Source organism: Neltuma alba, unplaced genomic scaffold (assembly GCF_004799145.2).
Source record: "Neltuma alba isolate B1F8T4 unplaced genomic scaffold, ASM479914v2 tig00012322_pilon, whole genome shotgun sequence".
Classification (NCBI taxonomy): Eukaryota; Viridiplantae; Streptophyta; class Magnoliopsida; order Fabales; family Fabaceae; genus Neltuma; species Neltuma alba.
Window position 1 is genome coordinate 53,687 of NW_021636833.1, and position 11,834 is coordinate 65,520.

Genomic DNA, 11,834 nt, shown 5'->3' on the forward strand with positions numbered 1-11,834 from the left:
TGAAAGAATTTGGAGGAGGCTTTATACATAAAAGTGCTTATATACCCAAAAACTCCCTACTATTTCAGCATGAAACCTAGTATATGTGTAATTCTTTCTAAGTACTTCAGAGTTGGATCAAGAGGTTTGCTTTAATTATAAATATAATATTTTAATTTATTTTATTTCATAAATTTATAAATACTTTTAGTTATCTTTTTCTTCCTACTAAAATTATCCTTATTTATTGCGCTTACTAAAAACAGTTTCATTAAAGGGATAGTTTTCTTTGCCAACAATTAAAGGGATGGTTTTTAATACAAATAATTAAAAAATATTTTTAATAAATCAACACACATCTTTATAAATAACGAACTTAACCATTTTTTTTTAATTTTTACAAAGTACTACATCCGGTCTTTAATATAAAAGTTTATTTAACTTTTATTTTAGTCCTAAATATAACACTCTAATCCACTTTATCTTTCATATTTATTCAATTTTTACTAAGATAGTTCTTATAATAATAGTAGCAAGAATATTTTAGAAAAAACAACATATATTTATTATAAATAACTAATTTAACTAGTTTTTTTTATCTACTCAAATTAATCAACTAATTTTTATATTAAAGAAACGTACTAATTATCTAAGCTCTACATTTATGACAAAAGAAGGAACATCATAAATATGCTGACATGAGGGGCCAAAGAAATAACAATAAATACGATATTGTTAAGTAAGAAAATGAATGGACAGAAATACCAAAGTGTTTCTCACCAAAATCTGAAGAACCTGGTAACTACTTTATATATTATGATTAAATAAAATCTAATTTGCACCTCTAAATATAGGAACATCATAAATATGCCGACATGAGGGGCCAAAGAAATAACAATAAATACGAAATTGTTAAGTAAGAAAATGAATGGACAGAAATATCAAAGTGTTTCTCACCAAAATCTGAAGAACCTGGTAACTACTTTATATATTATGATTAAATAAAATCATAAATAATTAATCTTCGTACATTTTGGCACCACTTGCTAGCCTATCCCTGCATGATTGACTTTGACACGCAATGATGCAAAGCTATATTTTTCTACATATGCTGCTAACGACTTTGTATTATTTACGACAATTTCCACTGATTATTATACTTTTATTTAGAAATTAAATAGTGAAAATCACAGTGAAAAATAAACTTATAATTTTATTATCATTGGAAAAAACTGCACCTAATTTTTTGCCAGCACTAATTAAATTAAAAAGTATCTTATGATTATGAACTGTGAAGATTCTCAACCTTCGCTTTCTTTCATTTCCTTTACTTCATGAACACAGACTCTATAATCTACATATTACCGCGCCAATGGAAAGTTCCATTGTTTCCATTGTTTTCGAAGTTTATGATTGAAACAAAAATATTCTGAGAGTGGCTTTATATAGATTCTTCGTTCCTAACCTATAACACAGCACTCCATAGTGCTTCCTTCATATTGTTTCCCCCATTTTCAGTTTCAGAAACCTTTTCTAGTTCTTACCCATGAACGACCTCAGTTTCCATATATTACTTCAAGTTCTGAGCTTTCATTCTGAATCTTCTTCATCAATGCTCAGATGAAAAAACTCTTGTTCTCACAAAACAGAGCAAGAAAAAGGTAGAAGAATCAGAAATCAAGATAATCATTGTTGATCAGTATGGCTGCAGAAATTTTGAGTGCAGAGGATGTTGTGAGGTCAATGAGTGAAGGAAGGAAGAGGTCGAAATCTGGAAGGACATCTTCGAGTCTGTTTGACCTGATGGGGAGACCAGAAAATGTGTTTCAGAGAAGCAGGAAGGAGGATGATGATGAAGAAGAACTCAAGTGGGCATCAATAGAGAGACTCCCCACATATGATAGGATGAAGAAAGGGATTCTCAAGCAAGTTCTTGACAATGGAAGAATTAACTATGAAGAAGTTGACATTACCAAGCTTGGCATGCAGGAGAAGAAGATTCTCTTGGAAAGTATACTGAAGACTGTCGATGAAGACAACGAGAAGTTCCTCCATAGATTAAGGGACAGAATTGATAGGTGACTTTGATCTCCATAAGACACTTTTCTTTGAGGTTATCTGGTTAGTTTTCTGTAAAATTTGACTCCCAAGTTTCATGTTTTGCTTTTCCAGGGTTTCAATTGAGGTTCCCAAGATTGAAGTCAGATTTGAGAATCTATCAGTAGAAGGAGATGCATATCTTGGTACAAGGGCATTGCCAACACTGCTGAATTCTACTATGAATGCGGTAGAGGTATTTCAATTTGAAAGGAACCTATCTTGAGAGATTTAAGATTACTCATTGTTCCACTACTATCTTTGTTTGGAATTTGGTAACATTTTGTCTTTTCCTTGATCGTGGACAATAGGGATTTCTGGGATCAATCAAAGTTTTCCCATCTAAGAAAAGGGTTGTGAAGATTCTGAAAGATGTCAGTGGAATTGTAAGACCATCAAGGTACCAATAATTGGCAAATTCATGTTTCAACTTCATTATTCATGGGTTTTCATTCAGTAAAAGTCGAATTCTATTAGCTAATTGTTTCTCTCTCTAGAATGACTTTACTTCTAGGGCCTCCAGGATCAGGGAAAACCACGTTGCTTCAAGCACTTGCGGCAAAGCTGGGCAAAGATATAAGGGTATGACTTTGACACTTATTTGCTGTGATATAAAACATATACCACTTTTCTGTCCTGTCTTTATGTCGTTTTCAGAGTTCCCTTTTTAAATTCACATTTTAATTACAAAATATGCATGTGCACCTTTCAAAAGTAAAGTTCCACCTAACACGTTTGACACACATTGTACAAAGTGGCTCTTACCATTTATCCCATGTGAATGATGTTATAATTTTTTTTTTTTTTAATTTGAAGCCATTCATGATGGATTGTAATAAACCAAAAGCCAGTAAGATATTGTGTCTAAAGCAGTTCCAACATTTAACTCTAGATGATGCAATTTATCAACAGGTCTCTGGAAGAGTTACTTATTGTGGTCATGAGTTATCAGAATTTGTTCCAGAAAGAACATGTGCTTACATTAGCCAACATGATCTTCATCATGGAGAGATGACGGTGAGAGAGACCTTGGACTTCTCAGGACGTTGCTTGGGGGTTGGAACAAGGTATGATCTTCTATCAGAATTATCAAGGAGAGAAAGAGAGGCCGGAATCAAACCAGACCCCGAGATAGATGCTTTCATGAAAGCCACAGCAATGGCAGGTCAAGAAACGAGCCTTATCACAGATTATATTCTCAAGGTTTGAACTTTGAAGTCCATGTATATATATATATATATATATAGCTTTTTTAGTCAGCAGAAAATTTTCCCTGCATAAAACTTTATAATACAATGTAACAGATTCTTGGACTGGAAATATGTGCTGATATTTTGGTGGGAGATGAGATGAGAAGGGGCATATCAGGTGGACAAAAGAAGCGTTTAACTACTGGTATGTATTCATAAATCAAGGTTTTGTTCTTCATGATAAGATTCTTAAAGTAGCTATATATATATCTTATATACTAATAAATGTCAGGTAAAAATGCGCAAATGGCTCTTAAGTGTGTTACCTTTGTGTTTATCTGACCAAAACATTATTTTTTTCTTACACTGATGTAGGTGAGATGCTGGTTGGACCAGCAAAAGCTCTTTTCATGGATGAAATTTCAACTGGTTTAGATAGTTCCACAACCTACCAAATTGTTAGGTTCTTGAGACAGATGGTCCATATCATGGATGTTACTATGATAGTCTCTCTTCTGCAACCTGCACCAGAAACCTTTGACCTCTTTGATGACATAATCTTACTTTCTGAAGGCCAAATAGTCTATCAAGGCCCACGTGAGAACATTCTGGATTTCTTCCACAGTGTTGGCTTCAAATGCCCAGAAAGAAAAGGAGCTGCAGATTTCTTACAAGAAGTTACTTCAAGAAAAGATCAGCAACAATACTGGTTTAGAAGGGACATACCTTACCAGTATATTAGTGTGCCTGAGTTTGTAAATCACTTCAAAAGCTATACCATTGGTAAAAGGCTTTATCATGAACTTGAAGCTCCTTTTGATCGTACAAAAACCCATCGAGCTGCATTAGTGAAAGAAAAATATGGGATCTCTCAAGTGGAACTCTTTAAGGCATGCTTTTCAAGGGAGTGGCTATTGATGAAGAGAAACTCTTTTATATACATATTTAAGACTTCTCAGATTATAATAATGTCTCTGATAACCATGACAGTGTTTCTGAGAACAGAAATGAAGCATGGACATATGGAAGATGGAGGCAAATATTTGGGTGCCTTGTTCTTCAGTCTTATCAATGTGATGTTCAATGGAATGGCGGAACTTGCAATGACTATTATGAGACTCCCAATTTTCTTCAAGCAAAGAGACTTCATGTTTTATCCAGCTTGGGCTTTTGCTTTGCCTATTTGGGTCCTTAGGATTCCCCTCTCTTTGATGGAATCAGGATTATGGATCATTCTTACTTATTATACCATAGGCTTTGCTCCAGCAGCTAGTAGGTATGTATGAGATTTCAATTATTTGTCTTCTCTCAGACAAGTCATTTCTTTAAAATTACGATTCATTTTATACCTATAATATGCTGGTATTCCAAGTATGAATACATACCATGCTTATTCTCTTGTGAGTTTTATTGTTTTGAAAAAAAAAATTGAATTTTATGTTAAATATTATAGGCTATTCAATACTTTACATTTTTTTTATTTGAAAAATAACAAAATTTTTTCTTTGTTATATGAAATGTTTTAAAAATTGTATTATCTAGAAACCAGAGTAAAATGGACAAAAAGAAAATACAAGTAAATAAGTAAAACATACCTTAATTGGTAATAGGGTGGGGTTTAAAATTTATTCTTCTGACTTTGTTTTTAAAAAAAAAAAAAATTGATCTGCAATTGGTGTAATCTATATAAAATCTTTGTGCTACCTTTGTGTACCCTCTGCAATATCAGTGTAATTGATTAATGCTGGTATAGCATAAAAATTGAGTGATATTAAAAATAACATTTTCAAATATTGGGACAACCAACACACATACAATTTAATATTAAGAAAAAGAAAAAACACTTTCTGGTCCATCCCTGATGCCTAATCTAAAGTGATAAAAGTGATAAAACAATTTCATCACGGGGAAAATTGCAATTTACTTCTTTTCCCCCCTCTGTTCAAAATAAAGATTATTTGTCTAACAATCAATAAAAATTATTTGCTACAGGTTTTTCCGTCAATTATTGGCATTCTTCAGTGTGCATCAAATGGCCCTCTCTCTCTTTCGCTTCATTGCCGCCATTGGAAGAACACAAGTTGTGGCAAATACACTTGGCACCTTCACATTACTAATTGTTTTTGTCCTTGGTGGATTCATTGTTTCTAGAGGTAATAATTAAGTTAATCCCTTCAATGTTTCTTCTAGTATATTCAAAATAATCTAAAGAGACTAAAAAAAGCCCAAAAAAAAAAGAATCATAATTCAACTCATAATAACCATACTTGGTGACATATGATCAAGCACCATTTGAAGCTGTCAAGTGAAAACTCATTAATAATCTTATAATTCTCTCTAACATTACTATATATCCAAGAATGAGACTCTTCACGTATCAATTGATGCTTCTTATGAAACTTTTTTATTTCTCTGCTTCTTTTTTTTTTCCCCCATTTGCAGATGACCTTGAACCATGGATGATATGGGGATATTATATTTCTCCTATGATGTATGGACAAAATGCCATAGCCATCAATGAGTTTCTAGACAAAAGATGGGGCAATGTAAGATGTTAACTATTAGGATTAAGGATACACCTCTTGTTCTAGTCTATGACATTCCATTAGTACAGTTTATTGCTAAATGCTAATTCTTGCTTCTTCTTCTTTTTTCACAGCCCAATAATGACACAAGAATTTCAGAGCCTACAGTTGGGAAGGCTCTTCTCAAGTCAAGAGGCTTGTTCACAGAAGAGTCTTGGTACTGGATATCTGTTGGTGCCCTCCTAGGCTTTTCCTTACTTTTCAACATATTATTCATTCTGGCTTTGACATATTTAAACCGTAAGTTTCTATACTAGAGAAAGGACACACATCACAAAAGCAAAGAGAGCCTTCACAATAATCCATAAATTGAAACGACTCTCTAAACTTTGTTTAAAATGAAATTGCAGCTTTGGGAAATTCTAAATCTATCATTTTGGAAGAAGAAGACAACAATGCAAGCATGAATTCTTCATCCCCCAAGGAAAAAAAAGTTGCAACAAAAGCTGCCAAATTTGAAGGTATAGAATTTCACTTTTTGCCCTTCAAATATTAGAGGACCACTAGAAGAATTCGTTCTCTCCTTCAATGAATGGATTTCAACTTCGTTAGCATATATTTCTAGTTTATCCACTCACATTTAATGGCATAATTAAATACTTAGCTTCTTGAACCTTTGTGTTATATGTTGTCCCAGATCTTTACACTCCTAAAGCAACAGATAGTAATGCAAGAACCAAGAAGGGGATGGTGCTGCCATTCCAACCCCTGTCTCTGGCTTTTAGTCATGTCAATTACTACATCAATATGCCACGTGTATATCTCAATACCCTCTTCTCTCTTTTAAATTATATTGTATCTCATCATCATTTTACTCAAATAAAATACAGTTTGATATTGTCAAGTTTAACTCGCGGTGGTTAGATTTCTCTCATACTGAAACATTTTCAACATAAGGTTGCAGTAATGCTAAGAACCATAACAAAATTTAGTAGCTTTTGCAACAATAGTTTCTGCTCCTGTAAAAGGTTCATTTGACAGAAAATTTCAACTTTTATGTCAGGAAATGAAAAAACAAGGAATTGAGGAGACTAGGCTGCAACTATTAAGAGATACAAGTGGTGCTTTCAGGCCTGGAGTTCTGACAGCATTAGTTGGTGTGAGTGGTGCTGGAAAAACTACCTTAATGGATGTGCTTGCAGGTAGAAAAACTGGCGGATATATTGAAGGAAACATCACCATATCTGGTTACCTGAAGAACCAAGCGACTTTTGCTCGGATTAGTGGTTACTGTGAACAAAATGACATTCATTCTCCAAATGTTACAGTCTATGAATCTCTTGCTTTTTCTGCTTGGCTGCGCCTTGGTAAAGAAGTTGAAAAAGAAACAAGAAAGGTATTTCTTCTTTGGCCACTGGATGTGTAAATGAATGTTAGGTTGTACAACTTGCCATTTGTAATTATTCTGTCTGTGAAAGAAAAAAGAACAAAGGATCATACATCATTCAAATGGCTTAAAGACGCATGACACAAGAAAACAACTTTGAAATACACCAATTGAGTTAGATAATCCAGTGTATGAATGACCAATAACTTCTCCATTTAGACTACTTGACTTGAAAATCAAAATTATAGATGTTTATTCCCGTTATTTATGGTTTCTTTTCTCTGTTATAGATGTTTATTGAGGAAGTTATGGAGCTCGTGGAATTACAACCAATAAGGAATTTTCTAGTAGGCCTTCCAGGAATAGATGGCTTATCAACTGAGCAGAGGAAGAGACTAACAATAGCAGTAGAATTGGTTGCCAATCCTTCCATTATCTTCATGGATGAACCAACATCAGGTTTGGATGCTCGGGCTGCAGCGATTGTCATGCGTACAGTTAGAAATACAGTTGATACCGGACGAACTGTCGTCTGCACAATTCATCAGCCAAGTATTGACATATTTGAAGCTTTTGATGAGGTGCAATATCAAAATTTATCAGATGACACTGTTTTTTCCATGATTGCTTTGAAAAAAAAAAATTTCTTACCATCTTTAAAATCATCTTTCCTTTAGCTACTTTTAATGAAGAGAGGAGGTCAGATCATATATGGTGGACCTCTTGGTCAACATTCTCAGAACCTTATAGAGTACTTTGAAGTAAGTCTCACTTCTAGTCTCTGCATAAAAAGTTCTCGAATTTTGTAATAAGCTGTTTGTAATCTTACCTATCTGCACAATATTTTGCAGGCCATTCCAGGAGTTCCTAAGATTAGAGATGGGCATAATCCTGCCACGTGGATGTTGGAGATAAGTACTCCGGCAGCTGAGTCTCAACTTGATGTAGACTTTGCTGAATTATACACAAAATCAGAATTATATCAGTAAGGGGCACTAAGTGCTGCATTCCTGGGCATTCCTGCTTGCCTTTTTAATCTTAAATTTCTCAGAGACTTGAATTTTGTCATATTTACTATTTTACAGCAAGAATGAAGAACTTATTAAGGAGCTAAGCACACAAGTGCCTGGAACTAAGGACCTTTACTTCCCAACAAAATACTCCCAGTCCTTCATCACTCAATGCAAAGCTTGCTTCTGGAAACAGTACTGGTCTTACTGGAGAAATCCACAGTATAATGTTGTCAGGTTCTTCATGACAATAATTGTTGGTGTCATGTTTGGCCTTATATTTTGGAATAAAGGAGACAAAACGTAAGTCCACTTATGTTTCAATCTGACAAAAAATTTCTACTGATATATTGCAAGATCACCTAAAAGACATCATTTTTTAATTCTCTCAAAATTTCAAAGAATAAGGGAACAATTAAAAATCTCGTTGGCATTATTAACATGTATGTCTTAATCATCAATGTTTTCCTTTTGCAGACATAAGCAACAAGATCTTCTGAATCTGTTGGGAGCTATGTATTCAGCTGTTATTTTCCTTGGAGCCACTAACACCAACTCTGTACAGCCAGTTGTTGCAATAGAGAGAACTGTCTTCTATCGCGAAAGAGCAGCCGGAATGTATTCAGAATTGCCTTATGCAATAGCTCAGGTAAAAGAAGCCTCCTGATGTAACCAAACTTTTAAAATATAGCCAAAAGCATGAGAAACAAAACTTGACAAGCCTAATGCCAAAGCAAATTCACACAATTGGTATTTTTTTTGTTGCCTTGCAGGTAGCAATAGAGATAATTTATGTTGCCATCCAAACCTTAGCTTATTCTGCTATCCTCTACTCAATGATCGGGTTCCAACCTCAGGCAGACAAGTTCTTGTGGTTCTACTATTTTATTTTCACATGCTTTGTCTACTTCACTCTGTATGGCATGATGACCGTAGCTCTCACACCAAACCACCAAATTGCTGCAATTGTTATGTCATTCTTCATCAGTTTCTGGAACCTCTTCTCTGGATTTCTCATCCCAAGAACGGTATGTCCAGCACAACTAAAAGATCCTTCATCTTACTGTGCATAAAATTCAATTCAGATTTTGAAATTCTATGTCTCAAGCAAAATATCATTGCTTAAAACTCATCCATCATACAAAAACAGTTTGAGCTACTTGATTAGGATTAACAATGAGCTTATATACCCCTAAATTGTTCACAATTTAGGAGAGAGAATAGAGGAGTTTAGGCTGAATATTACCTTGAATTGTTCACAATAGGCGTGGCATCCGAGTTACAGTTTCGTCCCCCTTTATATAGTCTTCATCCCCCAACGGCTAGTTTCTTATAACAACCATAACTAACTCCTAGTTTTTATAACTACCATAACTACCTAATGCCATACTAATTACAGTTTAACATCATATGGCCATGTTGATACTACTTCAATTTAAATCATTAAAAGAGGGATATTTTAGGAAAACCGGTATGAACTTTTACAAATAGCCAACTTACCTAATTTTCTTAGTTTGTATGAATTAGTTAACTAGCTTCTACATCTAAGACCGTAGGCAGTATAATTACTTTCCAAATAGGTACTTTTTATCATGCTCCATTGTCCATTGAACTGAAACTTGGGTTGATCTAACTTGTGCAGCAAATACCAATATGGTGGAGATGGTATTACTGGGCATCCCCAGTGGCTTGGACTATATATGGGCTTGTGACTTCCCAAGTGGGAGACAGAGAGTCTTTAGTAGAGATACCCGGAGGAAAACCCATATCAGTTAAAGCATATCTTGAGAAGCAAATGGGGTTTAAGTATGACTTCCTCGGTCAAGTTGCTGTGGTTCATGTTGCTTTTGTTGTTATCTTCCTCTTAGTGTTTGCCTATGGCATCAGGTTCCTCAATTTCCAGAAAAGATAAAAAGCATCATTCACATATAGCAATGAACATATATCAAAGTGTTTACGGGTTTTTGCAAAGATTTTTGTTCAGTTTTGAATTTGATTCTGTAACATATCATTTTTTTTTTTTGAAATAAAAGTGAGATTTTGTGTTACGAAACTGCTCCCAATGTTCCAAGGCTTTGTTTGGATAGGGTAAGAGAGAGTTTTCTTTTGTTGCCAAAAAGATTCAAGTATGAGAGTTTCATATTTACTGTATTTTTAAAATGTATTTATAAATAAATAATTAAAATGATAAACTAAAAGTGTCAGATAGTCTTTACTTTGACATTTTAAGCCATCCATTTATTTTATCACATGTTATGAACAATGTGATTTATTTTTCAAACTTGAAATTAACCCATGCTTGGCAGATGGTAAGATTTATGTTATTCAATTTTATCTAATCACATCATAATTTTTGAATATGTTATCATCGAAAAAGAATTTCATAAACAAATTATGTTATGAAAAATGAGAACTTTTCTTTTTATTTGATTAAGGGTTTTCCCTTTGGAAGCTTAGAGTGCAAGGGTTTTCGCCTCTTTTAACAAGTGCGCTTTTTGATATTTGAATTTATGGTTTCTTCTTTGCAGGGTGAGACCTCTCACTATCTCAACTATCAGTTTGTTAGTCAAAAATGAGAAACTTTATAAAACACTTGAGTTAAATTCTTTTTTTTTTCAACTTGTATAAAATAAATCAAATACAATAAGATGGGACTGAGTTTGAATGATTGAAAGGCCCTTGCTTGTGGCTTACCCTGGTTTGTCATATTAACCAAACTTTTCTTCCTGATTTGGCTTGATTTAACATCACTTGACTTTATTTGTTGGAATCAAATATATTAATTATCATCCATGTCTGGTTCATAAAATTCTGGTGATAAACCATAATTTATGACCCTGGAAGCTTAAGCTTAGGATCATGAATTTGGAACTCAGGAACAATTCATAGTGGTTTGGAACAAACTGACATAAATTTCAGCCAGAAACCCGGAAAAAAACAAAACGATTGAAGTCACTGCTCAGAGATTTTTGCTGTTTTAGTTTTTTTTGTGTAATCTTCTAAGAGTTTGGGCCGGCCCATCCAAATATTATTCATTTTTTCATAAAAGTAATTTTTTTCCTTTTTTTTTTAAACAAAATAAGATTGAGCTGTTCAATAGTCCATTTATTTTACAAACTGAAATTGAACTAAAAGTCAACTAGTGTAATTTAATTTATGTTTCAATAAGTTTGGGTTAAAAACAGGTCAGTTTGGATGCTCATTTGGCTTTGATAACCTCAAAAGCTCCAAAATGTGGTTCTAGGTTTAACTTGGCCTTTGGAAAAAAATTCATTTAACTCTAACGCCAATGCAAACATAATTTTTAGCCTCAAAGTTTTTTTTTTGGCCCAGAATTTTTAGACTCAAATTGGCCTTTAGGCTTTTAAACTGATTTTCGGAGAGCACATGAGATTACAAAAGCGAGTACAAGCAAGCGCTAGTTTTAATTTTAGAAACTTGCATGGGTGTGTCATCTTTTTTTGTCATAACCCATTATATCCTTTAGAAGGTTCGAACTTGCAATTATTTTTAAATCATATATTTGATGATATATTTGCAGGGAGTCACTGCCCTTGGATATTTTTTTGGTAATCCGATATATTTGTTAGATACTAAATGTGAATATCTTTTTTACTTGGATTTGAATCTTAATTCATAAAGTTGA

At 33.7% G+C, this 11,834-nt stretch overlaps 1 protein-coding gene across 1 annotated transcript; it reads left to right on the forward strand.

Moving 5' to 3' along the window:
* The first annotated feature begins 1,450 nt into the window (after positions 1 to 1,450).
* Positions 1,451 to 10,236, forward strand: LOC114726008 (pleiotropic drug resistance protein 2-like). The gene is made up of 20 exons (XM_028912567.1): positions 1,451 to 2,057; positions 2,152 to 2,272; positions 2,388 to 2,476; positions 2,574 to 2,658; positions 2,989 to 3,279; positions 3,381 to 3,471; positions 3,642 to 4,542; positions 5,259 to 5,419; positions 5,709 to 5,812; positions 5,926 to 6,091; positions 6,202 to 6,312; positions 6,489 to 6,607; positions 6,855 to 7,187; positions 7,469 to 7,759; positions 7,856 to 7,939; positions 8,030 to 8,163; positions 8,264 to 8,491; positions 8,666 to 8,837; positions 8,962 to 9,216; positions 9,831 to 10,236. Exons 1-20 carry the CDS (start codon positions 1,681 to 1,683, stop codon positions 10,098 to 10,100), a joined length of 4,383 nt encoding a protein of 1,460 aa, XP_028768400.1. The 5' UTR covers positions 1,451 to 1,680; the 3' UTR covers positions 10,101 to 10,236.
* Positions 10,237 to 11,834: the final 1,598 nt, after the last annotated feature.

Bases quoted from the DNA above. Each gene is read 5' to 3' on its own strand.
- LOC114726008 (XM_028912567.1), top strand. From the start codon at position 1,681: ATGGCTGCAGAAATTTTGAGTGCAGAGGATGTTGTGAGGTCAATGAGT. The intron at 5,420-5,708 runs GTAATAATTAAG...CCCCATTTGCAG, and splicing joins TGGATTCATTGTTTCTAGAG to ATGACCTTGAACCATGGATG. The intron at 7,940-8,029 runs GTAAGTCTCACT...AATATTTTGCAG, and splicing joins ACCTTATAGAGTACTTTGAA to GCCATTCCAGGAGTTCCTAA.